General features: G+C 51.8%; 1 protein-coding gene across 2 annotated transcripts in view; it reads right to left on the reverse strand.

Annotated features, from left to right (window-relative positions):
• PCSK6 (proprotein convertase subtilisin/kexin type 6) overlaps window positions 1-23753 on the reverse strand; it is a 169440-nt gene that overhangs the window by 29148 nt on the left and 116539 nt on the right. For both annotated transcript variants that reach the window (XM_008269785.4, XM_051822269.3), the window contains exon 13: window positions 23102-23238. In XM_008269785.4, coding sequence (XP_008268007.2) covers window positions 23102-23238 — 137 coding nt within the window. The remainder of the gene's footprint in view (window positions 1-23101; window positions 23239-23753) is intronic.

Below are 23753 nucleotides of genomic sequence, written 5' to 3' on the forward strand. Positions count from 1 at the left end.
GCCTGCCCCTCTCACCTCGTGACGGCCCCGCCCTGCTGGGGTGCAGACTGGGACCAGACTGGGGCCCTGCTCTTAGTGTGACAGCCAAACTGCTCCTACAAGTCACCCACGGACATCCCAAGTCGGGCCCTGTTTGCCACAGCCTCTCCTGGTAGACGAAGTCCTCCCCCAACGTGGGAAACACCTTCCTGGGCGGATGGCCTCCTAGCCTGCTTCCATTACACACACAGTGCTCATGTCTCCAACACGTTTCCACACACAGCTTCTCTGGACATCTGACAATGGCAGGATGAGGAGTGCTTTGCAGGCACACGTGTGGAAGACACAGTCCCTCGGGGGGAGCCTTCTTCCAGCCCCAGCTCCTCGGGATCCAATTTCAGCTGCATTTCAAAGCCACCACAGAATCTGGGCATGGAAATACCGAGTGATGAACTGTGATTAAGGCGGGGGTATAATGACTGCAGGACAGGGACCAGAGGCTCTGCAAACTGTCATTTGAGCTGAAATTTATTTCACCCCTGTGGAATGTCTCCACGAACACCCACAAAGGCCCGGTCACTGGAATTAGCTTCTTATTTTTAGATATAGCTTTGGGAAGACAAATAACAGGCACCACTCCAACCTCAGCATCAATGCTATGTCCTGTATGGAGGGACATACAGAATTCCCACGAGACTCACAGCAGGGTGGCCTTGGAAAGGACATGCTTGACAGTTGCCTGGCAGAGAGACAAAAAGACAGAGACAGAGAAACGTCCACCTGTTGGCTCATTCCCCACATGCCCACAACAGCCAGGGCTGGGTGAGGCTGAATTCAGGGGCCTGGAACTCCATCTAGGTCTTCCAGAGGCTCAAGCACTCGGGCCATCGTCTGCTGCCTCCCACGCATGTTAGCATAAAGTTGGACTGGAAGCAGAGCAGCCAGGACTGGAACCAGCACTCCCATACGGGATGTGGGCATCTCAAGTGATAGCATAACCTCGGTGCCACAACATCCACCCTTGTTTTTTGTTTTGTTTTGCTTATTTATTTATTTGAAAGTGAGAGTGAGAGTGAGAGTGAGAGAGAATGAGAATGAGAATGAGAATGAGAATGAGAATGAGAATGAGAATGAGAATGAGAGAGAGAGAGAGAGATCTTCCATCTGGTGGCTCACTTTCCAGCTTGCTACCATGGCCCGGGCTGGGCCAGACCAGGCTGAAGCCAGGAGCTGGGAGCTTCATCCAGGCCTCCCACATGGGTGTGGCAGGGGCCCAAGCCCTTGGGCCATCCTCAGTTGCTTTCTGAGGTGTATTAGCAGGGAGCAGCCAGGACACAAATGGGATGCCAGTGTCACACAGGCAATGGCTTTACCGGCTACACCACAGCACTGGCCCCTACCCTGGTTGTTTTTCATTCCACAAGCATGTATTACTCACATATATAAACTTAAAGATATTTGATTGGCTGGCGCCACGGCTCACTAGCCTAATCCTCTGCCTGCGGCACCAGTACTCTGAGTTCTAGCCTCGGTTGGGGCGCCGGTTCTGTCTCAGTTGCTCCTCTTCCAGTCCCATTCTCTGCTGTGGCCCGGGAAGGCAGTGGAGGTTGGCCCAAATCCTTGGGCCCTGCACCTGCATAGGAAACCAGGAGGAAGCACCTGGCTCCTGGCTTTGGATCGGCGCTGCATGCCAGCCGTAGCAGCCATTTGTGGGTGAACCAACGGAAGGAAGACCTTTCCCTCTATCTCTCTCTCTCTCTCTCACTAACTCTGTCAAAAATAATTAAATAAATAAATGAAAGAAAAAAATATATTTGATTTTGGATATCCATGAACAAAGTAGTTATGGAGTCAGAGAAAAAAACTTTTAAAAGCAGTGGGATGCAGATCTTTTGCTTAATGTTGCAGAATAAGTGATGTCCACGGATGGCTCCAATCCTGATGTGTAAGAGAGAATGCAACAAAGGTTCTGCCCACAGCCCTGGGGCCCCTGGGAGCTGTTTCTTGTGTGTTTTCCCACAGCTGTTTTACTCTTATCCAAGGGCCCCTGTGCCCCTGGATTTTCTTTTCTTTTCTTTTCTTTTCTTTTCTTTTCTTTTTTTTTTTTTTTTTTTTTTTTGACAGGCAGAGTGGACAGTGAGAGAGAGAGAGAAAGGTCTTCCTTTTCCGTTGGTTCACCCTCCAATGGCCGCTGTGGCCGGCACACTGCGCTAATCTGAAGCCAGGAGCCAGGTGCTTTTCCTGTTCTCCCATGCGGGGGCAGGGCCCAAGGACTTGGGCCATCCTCCACTGCCTTCCCGGGCCACAGCAGAGAGCTGGACTGGAAGAGGAGTAGCTGGGACAGAATCCGGTGCCCCCACCAGGACTAGAACCCGGGGTGCCGGCGCCGCAGGCGGAGGATTAGCCTAGTGAGCCGTGGTGCCGGCCGCCCCTGGTGGTGGCTTTCTCCTGCTGCGGGGGAGAAAACACTCTCTCCTGACGGGCACTCGGGGTGCTGCACGATTATGTTCTGCGATCACAAAAACTGCCACCATGGAGCCTGCGCTGCAAACTCGGCCACACAAGGAGGGACTTGGTGACGGCCACAGAGCGAGGGCCGGGGCAGCACGTGTGAATCCTGGCCCCACAGCCGACCTAGCTGTGACCCTTCGGTCTCTGCATCTATAAAGCAAGAGTGACAGGGCCAGCCAGCCCACCGAGCCGACGGGGAGACAGCACCGGCACAGCGCTGGGCACACGGGGGCTGCCCCCACCCGCGTTCCAGGATCAGGTCCTTCCCACGCTCAAGCCTGCCCATCTACAGGCAGCCAGGACTGGGGCTGGGACTGACAGCTCAGGCTAGTTTTGTATTTCTCCGATCATGCGAGAAGCTAAGCATCATTCCATGTGAATTAGAGCTGGATACCCTTCTAATGAAATGAAACATGAAGCCATTTATAAACTTGGAGATTTACCAAAAGTATTGGCTGGGAATAAGTAATGAGTTGCTAGAGACACTGAGAAGCACGCTTTCGCTGTGTTCGTAGGAGGGCGATACGGCTGGGATGAGGAGGTGTTTTGTCCAAACCTGGCTTATGTCTTTGCTCCTCACCACCTGCAAGATATTCTCGAGAACCTCCAGGGGCAGGCCAGTGCTGAGGGGGAGGGTAGGCAGGTGCCGAGTGGGGGAGGGGGGTAGGCAGGTGCCGGCTGAGGGGAGGGAGTGGGCAGGTGCTAGACTGCCTGCCTTCATGAAACACCTTCCAGTGAAGCCATCAATTTGAAATGAGACTCTGCGTTAAGTCACTCTTTCTCTAGTGATAAAGAAAAGAAACATTATTAAATACTGGAACGTGAAAAGAAGAAAATGGAAGTCCCCCAGAGTTCCGTGGGTGGTTCCCCAGGCACGTGCGTCACCGTGCCCCACCCCGAGTGTGAGGTCACACGCAGCCCATTGGAAGCTGCCTCACTTTTCCAGCTCATGTTTTCCCTGCCTGCATCAGACCGGCGGCGTCTGGCGCCTGCGCAGAGCTGTGTCTTTCTCACCCCGTGCATTAGCTTTGGTGGGAAGAAGCTTCTGCCATGCAGTACATGCTCAGTAAGTATTTGCTTAGCAAAAGAATTAGACCTTAAAACATCATTTTGGACAGGAAAATATTTCACATGAATGAAACTCTAGCGAACCAATCTCCTCTGACAGATCATGACAGACACTTGTTTTGGTTCCCTCTTCTTTAATAATAATAAACTTGCCAGACACATCACTGGCTGCAGTATGGACTGGTTTCCCCTACTAGATTTCCTGACTGAGGAACCACTGGTCAGTGAGGCACTGCCACGACTCTTCACGCATCTGGCCAAGGGACCACACCCGGTCGCCTGAGGCTTGGTTCCAAAATTGCAGGCCGCCTGGGAGAACGAGTGTCCTTCTAGGATCACACCCTGTATTCAGCCCCAGCTTGCTGGTGACTCCAGGAAGCAGACGGAGGCCGGGCACAGGACGAGCTGCAGTGACTCCTTCTGTTGCCAACAACAGGACACGTCAGGCCCAGCATCTGGCACACACGTGCCAGGCACGCTCCCCAGGGCCTTCACATCGGTCATTGCAGACTGCGAGGACAAGACACACGGGTGATGGACCAACGGCGAGAAGCAGCACGTCAGCTCGAGAGCTGCCCCAGGCCATACAGGATTCACACTCGATTCCTGCCCAGACTCAGCAAACTGCAGAACGTGGGCCCCCAGTCACCGCACTCACCAGTGAGGAGAATGCACTATGCGCTCAGCAAGCCTGCCTGAGTCTGCCGTGACCAAAACCCAGCCAGTGCCACCAACTCCTTCAGTTCCCAAGAGGCTGCTTCCAAGATGCTAAACATCAAATCCTTTGCCTTTCTTGCCATTAGATCCCCAAACCAGAGAAGAAAGAACCGCAAATCCACCTGCTTCAACATCCTGGGCCGGCACTGCCGGCACGCTGCCTGCAGATGTCAACAGCCAAGCCCTGGGGACCGCCACGGAGGATAATCTGCCATAATGCCATGGGAGGCGGCATCATTCACACGCTTCAATCCATACCACCCCTCGGTGAGTTAACGTCCTAATGAACAAACAGGATTATTTCTGGTCTTCAAAGAAAGACCACAAAGGAAGGTAAGACCAAGGATGAATTTGCCAACAGGAATGCACCAGCAATAATAAGGCTTTTCTCTGCCCAGCATTTTGAGCTAAGCCCTAAAAAGAGGGGAACTGACAGCCAGACGCCAATCTGGTGGTGGTGGGGGGTGGCAAAGGTTTTGCGAGATTAAGGACTCTGAGCTAATGCTCTGGAATTCCTTGGCTTCCTTGTCCTTAGGAGAAGTTATTAACAATGAAGAATTCATTAATCTTTCCCTTCACCTCCCACCCTTAAAATATGCAGGAAGACATGTTTAGTTGAAACACAGAAGAGAAGGGCAGGCCTAGGAAGGCAGGGTTGGTGCACATTCCAGGCCAACACTCCAGTGGCAGCTTTCCCCTGCTGAGGCCCAGGGACCTGGTCCTCTGAGGGCTGCATTCAAGTCACAAAGCTGAACACAGAGGTTGGGTGGAGGGAATGGGAAGTGAGTGCCTCCATCTACTTATAAAACAGACGGTCACACTGCAAAAGGGTGAATCATATCTCAATAAAGCATTTACTAAAAATGGTATTTATAAAATACATATACTAACTTTTATTCAATAAATTTAACACATAATTAAAAACTCGGAGGAAGGCATTTGGTGCAGAGTACGCCAACACTTGAGATGCCCGCATCCCACACCGGAATGCCTGGCTTGAGTCCCAGCTACTCCGTGCTTCTGATCCAGGGTCTTGCTACAGCACCTGGGAGGCACTGGATGATGGCTCAAGTATTTGGGTTCCTGCCACCCACGCGGGAGACCCAGATGGAGTTCTCGGCTCCTAACTTAGCCTGGCCCAGCCCTGGCTGTTGCGGGCATTTGGGGAGTGAGCCAGCAGATGGAAGCTCTCTGTCACTCCGTTTCTCAAATCATCCTTCTTATTTTTTTTTTTAATGCACCGAGTTCACATCATAGCAAGCCACAGGGAGGAGGGTGAAGGAGATGCAGGAATCGGCCTGGAAACCAGGACAAGGCAGAGGGCACAGGTGCACACGTGTGGGGTGCACATACACAGATGCCCCGCACCCTCGAGCAGATGTAGGAGAGACATGCAGAGTTGTCTCTGTGCTCTGTCAAGTGCCAGGAATAGGATCTAAGAACCCTTAGCTCCAACTGTTATTTTGGTGAAACACAGAAACAACTCTAGTAGCCTTGTCTGTCCTCAAGCGATGCATTCCAAGACCCCAGTGGCAGTAAACATGAATTTTTCTTCTTCTTTGTAACTTGATGGACAGTTTTTTGTCACCATAGGTCTTAGAAAACTCAGAACACAACTCCTGTTCTCTTAGGGAGACCTTTCACCTTTTCACTTAAAGCAAGCTCTGTATGGCTTCTCTTCGCCATGTCCGGATCACCAGGGACACCACCCTTGGCTCTGGGGCCACTGTTAGGTGAGACGGGTTCCTCAAGAGCACACGCAGCGTGCTGTGGGGAAGCACACCAAGTGGCTGAGGGCAGCTGGTGCGTTCAGTTCAGATCTGCTGGACCAAGAGAGGCGCGTGTGCTGGGAAGCGCGGAGTGACTGCACCCGCTGCAACGATGCGGTGCCACTGAGCGCCTACGCCACTGTCTACAGCACTTCCCTGTGACATCTGCAGACAGAGGCTCACTGGGTAACCCAAACCGCGGACACTGTGGACAGTCAGTAAAGCGCGATCACCTCGCCAGTACAACAATGCACACCATCCTTCTCTAAGCTCATCGGTAAGGTTAGACAGGAAACACCAGACGCCGCCTTTCAGATTCTTCAAATAAAGAGCATTCTCAACAGCCAAACGCCACAGCACGGTGATAACCAAGAGCAGTCCTCCGCCTCACTCTCCCTCAGAGCTCCCCAAGCCTTCTAGAACACCGGGAGCTGACCTGCCCAGCGTTTCCCACCGCACCGACAAACACGCTCGCAGCCACATCTAGTTTCTCAATTGCAGGCATCGCCAGTGCCTTCTCTTACACCAGGGCTGGGGACCGTCCGGCCAGTGGGCCATGGGAAACCCGCAGAACCACGAGGTGGCCCTGTCAAGGCAACCACGGGCTAATTTTTAGGCTGGTAACTGGGTATGGCCTGTGAATGACTCATCGATATCCGAAAGGGCCTGGGCAGAAGAGGCTCCCCAGCGCCGGGGAACAGGGTTCTCGCCCCACAGCACCTGCACATCTTCCCGCACCCCAGGTCTCTTCACCACAGTTCCTGCTGGGCCAGTGTTCAGCATTTCTGTTCAACCTTATTCACTGTCTGGGCGATTTCCTCAACTTTACCCTCTAAATCGTCTGTAGAATTTAAATATTTTTTTTTTACCTCATATTAAAATTTTAAAGCATTTATCTGGCTCTCCCAATGTTTTTTTTTTTTTAGAAAAGACATTTATTTATTTGAAAGACAGAGTGTCAGACACATAGAGGGAGAGAGAGGCAAAGACCTTCCACGTGCTGGCTGACTGCACAAACCAGCACTGGGCCCAGCCCAAGTCAGGAGCTTGGAACCCCATCAGGGTCTCCCACAGGGGTGGCAGCAGCCCAGGGACTCGGCCCGTCCTCCACTGCTTTCCCAGGTGCATTAGCAGGGCACTGGATCAGACGCGGAGCAGCTGGGACTTGAACCAGCATTCTGACACGGGATGCCAGCGCTACAAACGGCAGCGTAACCTGCTGTGCTGTTTTCTCACCTGCAGCGCCCTGCTCCATCTCACAGAGAAGCACTTCCTCTTCCTGGAGGCCCCCCGGCTTTCTCTGACTGACAAACTGCCCCTTTGCCTCCGAGTTCATTCTGCACTATGTTTGATTCACATTGACACTCGGAAACACTCGGATGTCTGGCGATTCTTGAGGAGGGAGGTACTAGAAGCTTTGGCTTCAGGTTCTGTGTATTCCTGGAGCAGGAATGCATTTTTGTGTGTTTCTTTCTTTCACATAAGCAAATTCAATAGCTTACACAGGAAAGGCAATGTTTCAGTACACCAGTTGGTTCCAATACAAATAATATTTACATGGTAAATGTAAAATGCCTCCCTTCTGAAACAAGAGGTCAAAAGAAAATGTAGTATCTTTGAAGTGCTGAAATTTTAAAATACCATTCAAAAATGGTTGAAATTAAGACATTTTCAAATAAATCAAGGCTGAGCAAATTTGCCACCAGCAGAGAGCGTGAAAAGAACTGGTCAGAGAAGTTCTTCAGGTGGAGGGAAATGGTCCGGGATAAAGATTCAGATCTACAGAGGAGGAAAAAGAGCGCTAGGAAGATAAATGCGTAGATAACACAGAGGTGTGGTGTTTGCTCTTGGCTCAGTTTGCTTAAGAGACAAAATACTGCTTACAGCAAGAGATACTATCCCTGTAGCACTGAGTTAATAAGCAGACAGACAAAAACACACACCACCGCCACAGCACCAAGCAAGGAAGGAGGAGGGAGGGAGACTGGAGACGGGAGGTTGAAAGTCACCCTATTACTAGTCTCTCACCTTTGTCAAGTGTCAAATCACTACAACGACTTCTCAGTAAACTGTACTCGATTAAGGATGCCTACTGAAATTCCTGGACCAACCAAAGTATGGCTAAAAAAGCAAAAGAGGAAATAAAATGGAATACTAAAAAATATTTAATTGACCCAGGGCTGGCACTGTGGCGCAGTGGGTTAATGCCCTGGCCTGAAGCGCCGGCATCCCATATGGGCACCAGTTCAAGACCCAGCTATTCCACTTCCAATCCAGCTCTCTGCTATGGCCTGGGAAAGCAGTAGAAGATGGCCCAAGTCTTTGGGCCCCTGCACCCGCATGGGAGACCCAGAAGAAGCTGCTGGTTCCTGGCTTCAGATCGGCGCAGCTCTGGCCATTGCGGCCATCTGGGGAGTGAACCAGCAGATGGAAGACCTCTTTCTTTCTCTCTGCCTCTCCTCTCTCTGTGTAACTCTGACTTTCAAATAAGTAAATAAATCTTTAAAAAATATTTAATTAACCCAAATAAGTTAGGGAAAGAGGAACAGAGTATATTATCTTTTTCGTAACAATGTCGGATTGAGTTTGTTGACACTGGGCTCAAGAGTTTTCCTAGTTATGTTCTTGAGTGAGATGTTGCAAATTCTCCATTCTCAGAGCGTGTTGTTGGGATTTGGTCCCAAGGACGTACTGGCTTCACTGGACCAGCTGGGACTGTGTCTCTTTCTGTTGTCCAGAACGTCTATGCAACACTGCCACTACTTCATCCACTTGAGAGCTTAGCATCTGCCAGTGAATCTACCTGGCACTGAATTTTCTTTTAAATCATAGAACCAATTTCATTAATTGGACCATTATAATTTTTATTTCAACATTTCAACTACATCAATTTTAAATGGTTACATTTTTCTTGGAATTTGTTGATCTCACTTTAAGATTTCAGATTTTTTTTTTTTTAATTTGAGAGGCAGAGTCACAGAGAGAGGGAGAGACAGAGAGAAAGGTCTTCCATTTGTTAGTTCACTCCCCAAATGGCCACTACAGCAGAGCTGGGCCAATCCAAAGCCAGGAGCTTCCTTGAGTCTCCCACCCAAGCACTTGGACCCCCTTCCACTGCTTTCCCAGGCCATTAGCAGGGAGCTGGATTGGAAGAGGAGCAGCCGGGACAAGAACCAGCACCCACATGGGACGTCAGTGCTGTGGGCAGAAGCTTAGCCTACCACACCACAGTGCCAGCCTCTATTGCTTTTGTTTTTGTTACAAAGTTGTTTACAGTAGCCGCACAATAATGTCAACATTTGCAGGATCTACACTAATATTCCCCAGCTCATTTCTGGAATCATATAGTGCTCTTTAGTTTTTCCCTTAATTGGTCTTCCTAGAGGTTTATCAGTTTTATCTGTTTCTTCAAAAAAATCAACTTTGCAGATGTTTTTCTATATACTTGTATGTTTATTTTCTATTTCATTACCTTCTGCTATCTTAAAAATTCTTCTTCCTGCATTCTTTGGGTTTATTTGTTGGTCTTTTTACAACATTGTAAGTTGGATGCTTGGGGCACTGAGTCTTTCCTCTTTTCTAGTATGTGCAGTGAGGGTCATGAAATTTCTCTCACCACGACTTTAGCTGCATTCTCTTTGCTTAGACATGTAATATTTTCATTATCATCCTGGTCAAAATATTTTCTAATATGAATTATGATTTTCTTCCTTTGATTCATGAGTGACATAGAATGCTTTCCAATTTTCAAATACTTTCAAAGTAAAAGGGAGGCAAAGAGACTGACTATAACATTAATGCAAATTGGGTTAAAAATGGAATTTTTGGACCACCACGGCATGGGGGCTGTCTGGCAACTACCGGTTCCTCCCCACTGTTTCCATGGGAGCGGGAATGGCATTCTGTCCGTGATCGCATTTTCAGAAATGAAGAGTTCAGTGACAAACATTAAAGTCTGCCCAGAAGGCCTGTACGCTAAACCTGTCTTCCTTCCCAGCATCAGCCACAAGATGGATTGAGCCATTGAGGGCACACTGCGAAATCTCAGCTCTGATCTGGAAATGAAGATTAGCGCAGAACAGATGTCAATAAAACAGAGGTCCATAAAACTTGCAGTAAAATGAGAACAGTTATGCTCCTAGGAAAAAGACATGAAGGAGTCACCGAACTCATGGACCACTTTATGAGGGGAAAAAGGGGATAAACAGTCACACAGGAGAGGCCAATTTCTTCCCCTTTTATCTGATTATTAAACATTTTGCTGAGTACACATAGCTGAAATTAGAGCTGATTAAAGTCATATGAGCTCTTGATTTTCAACCAGGCTCATGCTTGTGCGCACGTTCATTTACGCAGTCCTTCAACAACTACTGATTAAGCAGGTGCTGAGCTCTGGGCTCTGGGGAGAGAGGGACAAGAGACCCAGCCCGACCTGCACAGGTGACACAGAAGCACACAGCCTCGCTCTCCACAGGATGCCTTTCATCACCTACCCCCCTGCAGTGCGAAGCTCACACTTGGCTTCCCCAGGAAGCAGTCTGCAGCCAGGCTCCCGGATGGACGGAGGCTTTCCTGGGAGGTGCAATCCCAGGGCAACAAGCGGAGCCAGGCTGGGCAGGGAGGGAAGCGGAGAGGCCGTGAGAAGGTGTGTGTTCCTAACTGGCCCCAGCTTAACCCAAGAGGTGACGTCCTCCAAATGGCCCTGCGGCGCCATCGCACCTCAGACTGGCTGCTGGGAGTCTGGCTCCTGCCTCTCGCTGGGCTAACCTGGGTTATGTCACCTGCCCCCTCCAAGGAGCTATGCACCAGGGAAGACAGGTGCCAAGGCTCACCTGGGAGTGAGGAGAAAAGCCATAGACAGACCCCGTGGAGCCATTGCAGGTCTTACCTGGGGGGTGGGGGGGGGGGCAGCCATGTCAGAGCCCAGCCTTCACCTGCAGGAGGCCAGGGGAGGAGAGAAGCAGCTCGGGCCAGAGCTCGCCAGGGGGCAGGAGGCAAGGCCCGGGTCCAGCGTGGCACTTATGGACTGGTCAGTCATAGGTGCTGCAAGGGATGAAGCAGACTGCCGCCAAGGTCTGAAAAGAACCCGCTTCCCCTTCCGCAGTAGTCCACTCGAGCGGGCGCAGCGCCGTCCGGAGACGCGCGGCACAGCTGCGGGATGCAGTGCTTAACTGACACGTGGACTGGATGCCACGGAAACCTGCTGTCAAGAGATGGTTACTGCAGCTTTGGACATGGGAAAAGACAGCGACTGTGCGCGTAGACTCTCCTGCACCTGAACCTCACGCAGGCCCAGGGTAGTGGATTACACCATCTCCACCCAGCACACAAAGAAAGGGAGGCTGAGAGAGAGGTGACCAGACCAGCAGATGCTGCGGGATCACCGCAGACAGGTTCTCAAGGCCCAGGCCCAGGGTGGCGACTCCCGTGCACGTCACAGCCTGGTTTCCCATCCGCCAGCCACCTGCTGGCTCATTCAAGCTGACCAGAACGTGGGTCAGGCTTGGTCTTCATGGCTTCTCTGTGCTGCCCCAGTTTCCTCGGCAAGTTTTGGCAAAAGCCTAACAGTTCTGACCGGGCCTCTTTGATCTCGCCCCTGCTTTGACTTTCAGGTTCGTGGGAAGGAGCGAACCAAAAACGCGACGCCACGGAAGTGAAGAGGTGGAGTTGGGAGTACCGGGCTGAGCTCCAAGGAAAGCCAAGATGTGTGGGAACCTCTTTAATGGCTCTGATGCTGGGGAGTGTGCCCGGTGCACAGGCCCTGAGCAGCCAATGCAATCTGCGGCTTGCTATCTCCTTGCGGCGGTTTCGAAACAAAGCCATTGGTTAGCAAGGTTTTGTTTGGCTTGCCTGGAAAAAGCGTGGTGTAAGAAGACAGGACTCAGAGAAACGCACCTGTGGAGTTCAAGACTGGGAAGAGTTTTCCCCTGGGCCAGCTGGCAGGAAGGCAACACAGCCGCCTTCCACGCACACCCCTGGACTGCGCCATGCCAAATTGCTGGGTTCTCCAGAAGTCACTGCCAGTTTCAGCTTCCTCAAAGGGCATCTCTGGGCTAGAACTTTCCCACAAGGCAAACAGACCAGGCCTTAAGGGCTGTGGGAAAGCCTGTCCTGGTAGCAGGCAGGAAGAGGGGACACACAGGGACCGAAGCTTCCATGACCACCTAGGACAAGTCACGTTAGAAACGGTTCCCTCGGCAAGGTGGTCACAGCATGCTTAGGAGGGAGTGACCCGTCCTCACAAGACCCGCCAGACAGGAAGCAGTGCGGCCGGTGGGGGACCCCCCTCCCCAAACACAGCCAAGCGCAGAATGCCATGCATGCGCTCCTGTTCATTTTGGGGTCCCCAGAGCTTCTGTTTGTAGGCTTGCTACCCGGATACCCACCGTCCTGAACCTTCATTTCTATTTTCTCTAATTAGCACAGAGGTTAGCTAACTTTTGCTTGCTGGCTTTTGTATTTCTTTATCAACTGTCCTTGCATGTGCTGTAGTGACCTGTAGATACTCAGTATGTAGTAAGGTCACAACGCGGCACAAAGCTCTGCAGGCATCGGACACGGGGAGAAACGCTGGCAATAAAGAAGCTGTGTGCCCGTGGACGAGATTTTTAATACCAACTGTTGCTTTAATTGCTTCCCTTGACTCTTTGGCATGTTGAGAATTCAAACGATGACTGTTCACTGATTAGCAAGATTTAGTAGGGAAAACAGCTTGATTTATTAAAGAAGCAGCTAAACCCATGGCAATGAGACCTCCAATCCTCTGAGTGGGCCCTGGAAAGAAACCAACCAACGAGAGGAGAGCACCTGGTCCTTGGCGGGGATCAAGGGTACAGAGACTGAGCTCCACCACACACTGAAAGGCCCCCAGAGGACACTGCTCCCGACAGCCCGTCCAATCCCTGTGCACGTCTCATTCTGCACGACTGTGCTGGGGCTGCTCAGTCGCATGTAAGAACCGAGCACTGACATCTTCAGGAACTCTGTGACCTCGATGTTCAATACAATAGTTACTTAAAATTAAATACTATAAGCTCAGAATTAAACATGTTATATTGAAAACAAAGGTAACAAGTACATTAAAAAAAAAAAAAAAAAAAAACCCTGTCCTGGGGCCGGCACTGTGGCATAGCGGGTAAAGCTGCCGTCTGCAGTGCCGGCATCCCATATGGGAGTCCTGGCTGCTCCATTTCCGATTCAGCTCTCTGTTTTGGCCTAGGAAAGCACTGGAGGATGGCCCAAGTCCTTGGGCCCCTGCACCCACGTGGGAGACCCAGAAGAAGCTCCTGGCTTCAGATCTGCACAGCTCCGGCTGTTGCAGCCAATTGAGGAGTGAACCAGCGGATGGAAGACCTCTCTCTCTCTGCCTCTCCTTCTCTCTCTGTGTAACTCTCAAATGAATAAATATAAATAATAATAATAATAAAAAACCAACCCTGTCCTCGCTACTTTAGGAATTGCTGCCGTTATCTGCGCTTTAGGGACTGACGAGCACCTACCCTGTCTGTGCAGTGGAAGCGCTATCTACGGTGGCCACCAGGTACTTCTTTGCAACTCTGCTTTCAGTGAGGTCATGTTGGAAACTCATATTAAAGTAACTAAGTGGGAAGTCACTACACTGAGGTGTCTCTAACACCCAGTTTTCCTATATAAGCAAACCAAAAACCAATTCAGACTCATTTCCTTTAAGTGGTTAATTTAAAAGAAAACAAAACATAAGTAAAACTAATCACAGGCAGTCAACTGGGCATTAATTTTATTGTCTTAAACTTCTTTCCAAGATAGTTGAAATAAGGCAACTGCCCAAACTTTAACCAAATGACTGCTTTACTATCCTGTAAAAGCTTTCCCTTCTACCTCCAGTGTTGAGACGCCGTGGTCTGGTGCTGCCCAATCCACGAACAGCTGTTTGCTGAAATAAATTTTAAATTTTAACGTGCCTTATTTATGTTTTCACACTTGGAATCAGCCATGCTGGGACATCAACATGTGGAAATTGACAAATGCCACAAATAAGGACTTGATTTATTGTTGATCTTCTGGACTTAGAAGGCAATGAAGAACATGTTAACAGCGCAGATTAAACTCCACAGCATGTGGCATCTGCAGCCGTGGTCTGTGAACAGCATAGAAAGTGGAGGAAGCGGTCTCCCTGCGTTTGAAAACTCACGTCCAGTTCAGCAAAGAAGTTGCTCACATCTCTGGTGAACAAAGGGAGCTCCTTACACATCTTTGTTGTTTTTCTGACAAAAAACGTCAACCAATCTTTACCCGGGGTCAAGAATTGCAACTAGAGATTGGCTATGGGTACTAGAGTTTGGTAAAGCCAATGAAAGTATGAGAATCAACTGGCTATACAGAATTTACAAAACGAGTAGGCATATTTGATTGTGAATTATACACTACACACTACTTATATCAGTCAATTTATAATGAAGTCACATGACATCCATCTGTTTGCACATGGACATGGACATGGACATAATTTCCCTCCAGAACGCTGGTTAGGACAACATGGGTCTATGAACAGGAACAGGGGATGGACTACCTCAAATCACACCCAAATACACAGGCACCGTAATTACTAAGAAATGGTGCTAAGCTGAACTCCCACTTGTAACAGGGGTGGAGCAGGAGGCCACTATGGCCACAAAGCTGCCATCAGTCTGTAAGTCATGTTGGACACAGCACACCACTCTGTACGTGTTCTTGGGACCTGTTTTGGTGCCATAGTGACAGAGGTGAGCAGCTGTCAGAGAACAGAAAACCTAATACAGTTCCTATCTGGCCCTTTACAGAAAGTCTGCCAACCCCTGGGCTGGGCAGAAGTGGAAAAGGTCATCTATGAACTACTCAGGTTTGTCCAGAATATTCTAACCAGTTAAATTTGTTTGAAAGGAAGAGATAGACATGGAGAAGGAGGGAGCTCTTGTCTGCTGGTTCACTCCCCACACGCCCAACAGGCAGGGCCAGGCAGGGCCAAAGCCAGGAGCCCGGAACTCAATCCAGGGGGGTAGCAGTGGCAGGGACCAAGTACTGGAGCCATAACCTTCTGCCTCCCAGGGGGAGCGCGAGCAGGACGCTGGAATCAGGGGCAGAGCCAGGGCTCAAACCACGACACTGATGGAGGACACCGGGATTTTAAGTGGCTTCTTAACTACTACACCAAATGCCTGCCCTTAAAGTATTTTATAAATATGTTTCTAATTTTAATTTTATGGTTTTTGCCATTTTTGTTTTGCCAAACAAAAGTTTCTAATTTTATGTGGGAGCATCTATCAAGATAATTACTTCCTTCCCCTGCGGCTGGCCAGTGGTCAATGGCTTCTGCGCCACACTTGCTTCTTCCCCACCAATCTGAAAGGCTGCACTGGAAATGGAGAATTCAAGTAAGGACTGCTGTGTTGCCACATGCGGGCCTGAGAGAAGGCAGCCTGCTGGGCTAGAGTATTACATAATGCGTACATGCGTGCACACCCATGGTACATGTATGCACACAGTCACAAACACACACACCTGCACGTACATGTGTGTGCCACCCGCACCCCACACTGCTGTGGTTAGTTCCCCCAAAGGCCTAGGTGTTAAGGTTTGTTTGCTGTTAATGGCATGAGAGGGTAGAACAGGACCCACCTGTGGTATCCGAGGTGGGACCCTGGGAGGTGACTGGATTGGGTTAGGCTGTTCCAGTGGGGTCCCCATGACCAAATCGTGGTGGATTTATCAGAGACATAGGCAGACAGCCCCGTGCACTCTGTCCTGGGCTGCCTCAGGACTCTGCCAGCAAGACGGCCACCACCAGGCGTCAGATGAGCGGACTGAGCACAAACAAGACACTCTTGCCTTCCTAAGCAGCTTGTCTCAAGTATTTCATAGCAGTAACAAAGAGCTAACGATGTACATATCCACATATACACATGCATACATATCCACACACATACACATGTACACACCCACATGTATGCATATCACACATGCGCACACACGTACACATCATATACACACATATATCCACACATGTGTACATATACACACATATACAAATCCACACATGTATACATATCCATACACACGTGTACATGTCCACATATACAAACATGTATGCATATCCAACATACACACGTGTGCACACATATACATATCCACATATACACACATGTGTATATATCTGCATATACACACACACATACAGACCCGTCACACACACACACGTACACAGTGTGGGACCCTGCCTTACTCCTAGACAGATTTCCAACTGACTTCCTGTGAGTGAGAAAGTCCAAACATAAAGAAATGAAACTAGTTCTCCAGGCACACGGAGTGTTTTTCTCACACACACATGGAGAGTCGAGGACAATTTTCCCCCTCGCAGCTGACACAGAGCAACCCCTCTTTATGCTATTCAATCGACTGTGCTGTCTCAGTCTCTCTGACAGACCTTCCTTCCGACCACCGTGGAAGAAACACTCCCCAAACCTGGGGCTTTAGCAAACTTCATCAAGGACATTCTCCAATACAAAACGGAAGAAAGAGCACACCGACTCCACATCCCCACCACACTGCCCTGACAACAGCCGCATTTTCCAATCTCGCTTCCTCTACCCCCTCTCCATCCTCCATCCCCACGCCCCTGGAGTATTTTAAGGCAAATCCAAGACACTACAGTGTGCAACAACCTCATTCCTTACCACCTGCTGTCCTGATTTACAATAAAGAGAGAAGATTCTATCCATGCCTAAGGAAACACACAAGCACCAAACATCAGTCTAACCCAGTCTTGTTCCTTTGACTAATTTGCCCTCTTCCCTGAAAAGCGGAGGGAGGCCAGCAGCTTCAGCCCCAGGCCTGTCTGGTCCTGAAGCACGTGTCTGCGGACAAGTGAAGCTTCCTGCACTCAGTATCAAACTGCGACTTTCTGGGCACCCGGATGGGGACGCTCTGCTGTGCAGCCAAACTTCCCCGGGACGCGTTCTGCAGGCGGGGACCTCAGCCCACTGCCTCCACTGCTGCCCGGCCTTGCGGGCTCGCATGGCGACAGCTGCCGGGTGGGCTCGGCTCCCCCTCCCCCACTCTGCACAAAGTCAGACTGCACAGGCCTTGCCCTGGGCGTGCTCCTAGGGCTCACAGACCCAGTGCTGAGCAGAGCTCCACAGAGGTGTGGAACGGATGAAGGTGGGAACGATGAACAAAAAGCAACTGCACACGCAGCAGGGATGCAGAGCGGGACCTGCACCTGCTTTCATTCCAGAATCGCCTCCCAGAGGAGCGTGAGCCTGGGAACAGACACACCCTTCCCTTGGCCTAGGAACTGAGAGGGAGAGTGAATGACTAAGCTGCTACTCAGCTCTAGAAAATGGTTTTAAAACTAATTACAGAAGTCAAGTTCCAGTTCAGTCTGACAGGCACTGGGTATTACTGAAGCCAGCCTATCACTCAGATCACTTAATTACTTAATAATCCCCAGGCCTCCTTTGGGATTTTCAACCACTTTCACACAGCACACCATCAAACAGAGGGGTTTTTCTTTTCCTTTTTTTCTAAGCACTTAAGTTGCAGAGACTTGAGCGAGACCGAAACGAACAGCACAGAAATGAAGCCGCTCACGGCAGGAACGGGCTCTTGGCATCCTAGGACTGGCACTGCCCTTCTGCGCACGGTGCCTGTGTCTTCGGAACATAGAGGGGCCCTCACACTCACAGGCTGCCCTGACCACACAACCAGGAGGCCAGAGACCACGCCTGTTTCGGATCAGTGCTCACCTCAGGCCAGCTGGGCAGGCAATGCCGACGAGGCCTGCATTTCTCCTGGGCTCCAGAATCCAGGCTCTGGAATCTGGTGTTATTTGGAGTCGCCATCTGCTGAGGTCTCAGTATGATCTGTCCCTCAAAGCCAGGCAGCAGTTTGGTCTCCCAAGTCTCCTGTTCATGGCATCAGGAGGGTGGTGTTCAGAGGCGGGGCCCTTGGCAAGCGATGAGATGTGGTCATTAGGGTGGAGCCCCCAGGATAGAACCGTGGTGGCTTCATAGCGAGCGGGGGCAACCACACAGACATGCGCTCCGCCCCCTGTGGTGGGATGTAGGGCACTGTCATGGCTCTGCTAGCAGCAGGGTGGCCTGCACCCCACGAGGCTCCAAGACCTTGACCCACGGCACCATCAGCCCAAAAGGACCTCTTGATGAGTTTGCTGTCTCTGCTGACCATCTGCAGCGATGCAGAGCTGAGTGACCCTTCCTAGCCTGGGTGCCCAGCAGGCACCCCGGGGCTGACCTGGACATTGCACAGCCTGCCCTTCCCTCAGCATCACCACACCCCACCCCCACTCCCCAGTAGAACAATGTGCACTTGGAGCTCAGGTCCCCTCTCAGCCCAAAGGCCAGTTCTAGACCCCTGCAGGAAGCTGTCTCACCTCCCCAGCGTGGCCTCTCGGGGTGCTCTCGGCCACTCAGTCACTGGCTGACCAGTGACTGCACCAGGACAGCGCAGCCAGCGCCTCAGTGGGCTCTGAGTGGGTGCCCAGTACTTGGTCCTTAGAGCACCTTTCACCCAAGCATCCTGAGTCTCACCCGCTCCGCGACACTTCCTGGCACCACGGCCATTTCCAGAGCGCAGACTCCCCGCCAATGTCTCAACGTCCCCTGCCCTGGGCGACCTGTGGGCAAGCAAGGCCCTCCGCGGGACAGCCCTGTCCCTCAGGCTGCCTCGGCCGGAAGCCCTGCCCTGGCCTGCAGTGCGGAAGGCCCCAGCACATCTGGGCACAGTGCACTGGGGAGACTTGGCTGCAACTGCAGTGCCCCAGGGGGACTTGGAGATGCGGATGGAACCACGGTTGACCCCGGCTGTGTTCCCGAGGACGCACCAGTGCCTGGGGGGCTGAGCTGGCCCAGAAAAAGGCAGCTCTCCCCAGGGACACACGGAAGGATGCACTCACTGGGCCTCAACAGGGGCAGGGCACTGGGCCGCCCTTGCTCAGGCGTGCACAGCTCTCTGCAGGATAAAACTTGCGATGAATGAAATGACCCCGAGACCACTGCAGGGACGTGCAGGCTCCGAGAGGGCACCGGGGCCTGTGTCCCCACCCCCAAGGTCCAGTCGGCCGCAGAAGTCAGAGCTAGCAGGTTGCACGGGGTTTATTCTGCTCCCATCAGCTTTCTACAAAGACCCCGCTTCCGGCTGTGCCTGAGGACAGAGGCTGCTCAGGAAGGGACTTCATCTGGGCCACGCCCAGGAAGTCTCCCTGTTCCAACTCCACGTCCTCTGCAGCAAACTGAGCCTCCGGCCATGTGGTGCTGGTGGACAGTTCCCACTGTGCCAATGCCCTTGCCAGCATCTACGCCACACCTACATGAGCCAGCAGCAGGAGGCCCCAGGGCACAGCCAGCGCCAGAAGACCAGGCTCCATGGCAATCTGGCAGCAACAAAAGCCAGAGATGCTGTGCAGGCAGGAAGCAGGGAGCTGACGCAGCAGCACCTGGCTAGGCAGCAGAGGGTGGGCAGGTGCACAGGTGTGCAAGGGACGCAATTCTGTGCTGTGCACACTACAACCCCCAAGCTGGCTGTCTAGGCTCCAAACACTGTTTGTCGTTGTTATGTAAATGGGTCTCCCATGGCCCCTTTGCCCTGGATAAGGACCCGCTTGGTGTGTATTCCTAGCCCAGCCCTCCACTGGACTCTAGGTGGACTTGTCGCTACCTGGACTTGTCACAGCCTCTCCAACTGAACCCACTGGGACCATGCCCCTGATCTTTCCAGCCCCTGCTCCACTTGCAGTCACACGCCCAGGAAACTGTGACCATGTTCTTTGGTTGCACAGACAAAAGCTCCAGAATGGTCGACGCCCGGCTCCTCTCACGGCCCACGTCTGACGTGTCAGTAGTTCTCGACGCTGCTTTCGGAACCTGACGGCTCCTCACACCTCCAGTGCTCACAGCTCACCGCAGTGACGGCTGGCTGGCTATGCTCCCCGCCCTGTCCCTTCCCCACCCTACTCCATGCGACTCCAGCCAAGCTGTCAGGGAGCCTGCTAATACAGAAGAGCAGATCCTCTTCTCTGCTGAAAATCAGTCCCACCAAGCCCTCGCAACGGCCCACAAACCCTGTGTGATCCGGCCCACGTTCCTTCCACGAATGACCTTCTCTGCTGTGCAGCCTTGCGGGCCTTCATCTTCTGCCAGGAGCGCACCAGTAGGCTGCTGCCCCAGGGCCTCTGCGCTTGCGGAGCCCTCTGTCCTTTCTCCAGGTGTCTGCATGGCTGCTCGCTCCCTCATCTTTGACCCTTACTCAGTTGTCTCTTCCAGGGGTCGGAGCTGTGGCACAGCAGGTTAAACCGTCACCTACACTGCAGGCATCCCATATGGGCACCGGTTCGAGTCCCGGCTGCCCCTTTTCTGATCCAGCTCCCTGCTAATGTGCCTGGGAGAAGCAGATGCAAAGGCCCTGTGGTGGGTAACACCCAGGGGGAGCAAACCCTGGGGAGACTCCTCCGTGGGAAAGCAAGACGCAAGCATGGTCTGTGCCCTTTCCTATGAGCCCACGGGGCGGGGGTAGGGGTGGGGGTGGTGGACCGACCTCTGGGGGCTGCCAAAGGATACGAAGTGATGATTATTCTGGTTTCCTTTCCTGGTTGCATCGCCACCACCAGTGCCTGTCCACAGCAGGCAAGGGGCAAGAATTACCTGAGAGATACACAATCTGAAAACTATTCCACTTACAGTAACCACCAAATGAGCACACTCAGGAACAACTAACCACGGAGGCAAAGGACTGCACGCTAAAGAATCGTTGTTAAATGGGAAGGAATCCCGTGGCCACGAATTAGAAAACTCGATTTTGTTAAGATGGCAATATTCCCGCATCTACAGATTTAGTCTCCACCAACGTTTCAACTACTTTTTCTCTTTAATAAGAAATACGCAAGTTTATCCTGAAAGGCGTCAATTTGTAAGGGACCTAGAATAGCCAAAATAATCTTGAACCAGAACAAAGTTTGAGGATGCAACTTTCTGATTTCAGAATTTACTGTAAAGCTACCGCAATCAAAAGCACTGTGGTATCAGCCAAAGGACAGACACAGATGCCGGAACACAACTGGGACCCAAGGCTGCTCATTTCCCAGAGGGCACGAAGGTCACCCGAGGGGAAGAGCGGTCCTCCGGAAGGTGGTGCTGGGGTGACTCAGCCGCTTTGTGTGAGAGTGAACTTGAACCTTTACCTCACACATGTATGGAAGTGAATTCAAAACCGCATCAAAGACCTGAGGAGAAGAGCTAAAACTAATACATTCTTAGAAGGAAACGCAGGAGCGAATCTCTGTGGTCTTGGGCTAGCAATGGTTTCTTAAATTTTACCCCAAAAACACGAGCAGCAACAACAGAAAAGATAAAACTAAAAACTTTTGTGCAACGGAGGGTACCAGCATGAAAGTGAAAGCAGAAATCCACAAACAAAAACAGGAATTTGTGAGAAAAACTTACACAACTGGTAAGTACTCTTACAGCTCAACAACAAAGAAAGACCTAATTTTTTTTTTTTATTATTTGCAGGTGGAGTTATTGACAGTGAGAGAGAGACAGAGAGAAAGGTCTTCCTTCCGTTGGTTCACCCTCCAAATGGCTGCCACGGCTGGCGCTGTGCCGATCCAAAGCCAGGAGCCGATGCTTCTCCTGGTCTCCCATGCAGGTGCAGGGACTCAAGTACTTGGGCCATCCTCCACTGCCTTCCTGGGCCACAGCAGAGAGCTGGACTGGAAGAGCAGCAACCGGGACTAGAACCTGGCACCCCAACCAGGACTAGAACCCGGGGTGCCGGCGCCGCAGGCGAAGGATTAGCCAAGTGAGCCATGGTGCCAGCCCTAATTTTTTTTTAAGATTTATTTATTTATTTGAAAGAGTTATACAGAAAGAGGAGGCAGGGAGAGAGAGAGAGAGAGAGAAGAGAGAGGTCCTCCACCTGTTGTTCATTCCCCAACTGGCCCCAATGGCCGGAGCTGTGCCGATCCAAAGCCAGGAGCCAGAAGCCTCCTCTGGGTCTCCCATGTGGGAGCAGGGGGCCAAGCATGTGGGCCATCTTCTACTGCTTTTCCAGGCCATCGCTGAGAGCTGGATGGGAAGTGGAGCAGCCAGGTCTCGAACCAGCGCCCACTGCGGGTGGTGGCTTTACCTGCTATGCCACAGTGGCGGCCCCAAAATGATCTAATTTTACAACTGGCAGAACATTTGCACTGACCTCTCTCCAAAGAAGACACACGAGTAACAAGCACATGGGAAGACGCTCCGCATCACCCATCAGGAAAACGCGAATCAAAGCACAAATACCACTGCAAACCCACTACCTCGGCTGCAGCAGCAACAGTACTCAGAAACCCTCAGACAGCAAGGCGCGTCCGCGAGGACCTGGCGGGCAGGAGTGCCCACCCACTGCTCACGGGAATGAAGACAGCACAGCTGCCGCAGTCAGACTGCTGCTCCAATGTTAGAGTGACCACAGGAGCCCGCCCCTCCATTCCCTAGGCACCACGGGAAGTGAAAGCAGATGTTTACCCAAAAACACGTGTATGCACCTCCACATAAGTACCAGTCCAGACAGCTAACAGGCACGACCAACCCCGACGTCCGCCAACAGACAAAGCACAGACGACATGCCATGGTCTACCCAGGCAACAGAGACTGTGAGGCTACCACAGTCACAGGGCTGACGGCTGCTCCACGGCTGATCTGCGAAACACCGTGCCAAGGAAAGAAGCAGGCCCATCAAGTACAATGTCCCAAACAGACAAACGGTAGAGACAAGAGGTAGTCCAGGGGCTGGGAGGGGGCAGGCACAGGGCTGTGATTGTGTCATGGGTGTGGGGTCTCACTGCCGGGGATGAAAACGTTCAGGACACTGCGACTACACCAAAAGCCACAGGACTGTACAGTTTAAAATCATGGCAATGGTGAACTCTGTATCCATTCTACTTCCATAAAACAAAACAAAGACTTACCAGAGATGCTGCAAACAAAGTGGCAGAGTGGGAAGGGTTGGAATATCAAAGGCCGCGTGGAGTCCCCGGGACCACTGACCTTGCTTCTCCGGGTTGCGGACCTGGGACGGCATGTCTTGGATCTCCAAGGTCCATTCCCCATCAGCCTTTTCTCCCCAGCAGTGGACGGTCATGAACTCCCAGTTTGTGAACCCTTCGTTGGAATGATCCAGCAGCCTGCAGCAGGAGACGCAGGATTAGAAACTAGTGGGTGTGACGCCAGGTGGCAGCCCGGGGAGGGCTCTCTCCTGCCCCTCTGGCATCTGTGTGGTTCAGACAGGGTGCACCTGGGGGGGCAGCAGAGCAAGAGGAGGGGAGGCAGGGGTGCAGGTAAAACGCTGACGGTTCTTAAACTCTCCCAGCAGTTTCTCTCCTGGCATCGCACGGGGCTCACACTGCCCATAAAAGATGGGGACAGGGTGCTGTGGTCTCCTCCCTCTCACCCTAACTTAGAGACCCCAGGAGCACTGGGATGCTGCAGGCTCAGGTGCCCATAACCAGCCAAGCAGGGCTGACTTCCCTTCTGAGTTCTTCCAACCACCAGCAGGTGTTCACAGGGTCAGCACCAAACGCCCTCTGTCCCATCACCCCTCTGAGCAAAGCGTCCAGGCCCTTCCCACCGCAGGTAACCAGACCTTTACGGAGGCAGATGGAGGCTGGGCCACATCACCCTCTGGGAGTTCATGGAGAAG

The sequence above is a fragment of the Oryctolagus cuniculus genome, chromosome 12 (genome assembly GCF_051225735.1).
Source record: "Oryctolagus cuniculus isolate XC-2025 breed Fujian yellow rabbit chromosome 12, ASM5122573v1, whole genome shotgun sequence".
In the NCBI taxonomy this organism is placed as follows: domain Eukaryota; kingdom Metazoa; phylum Chordata; class Mammalia; order Lagomorpha; family Leporidae; genus Oryctolagus; species Oryctolagus cuniculus.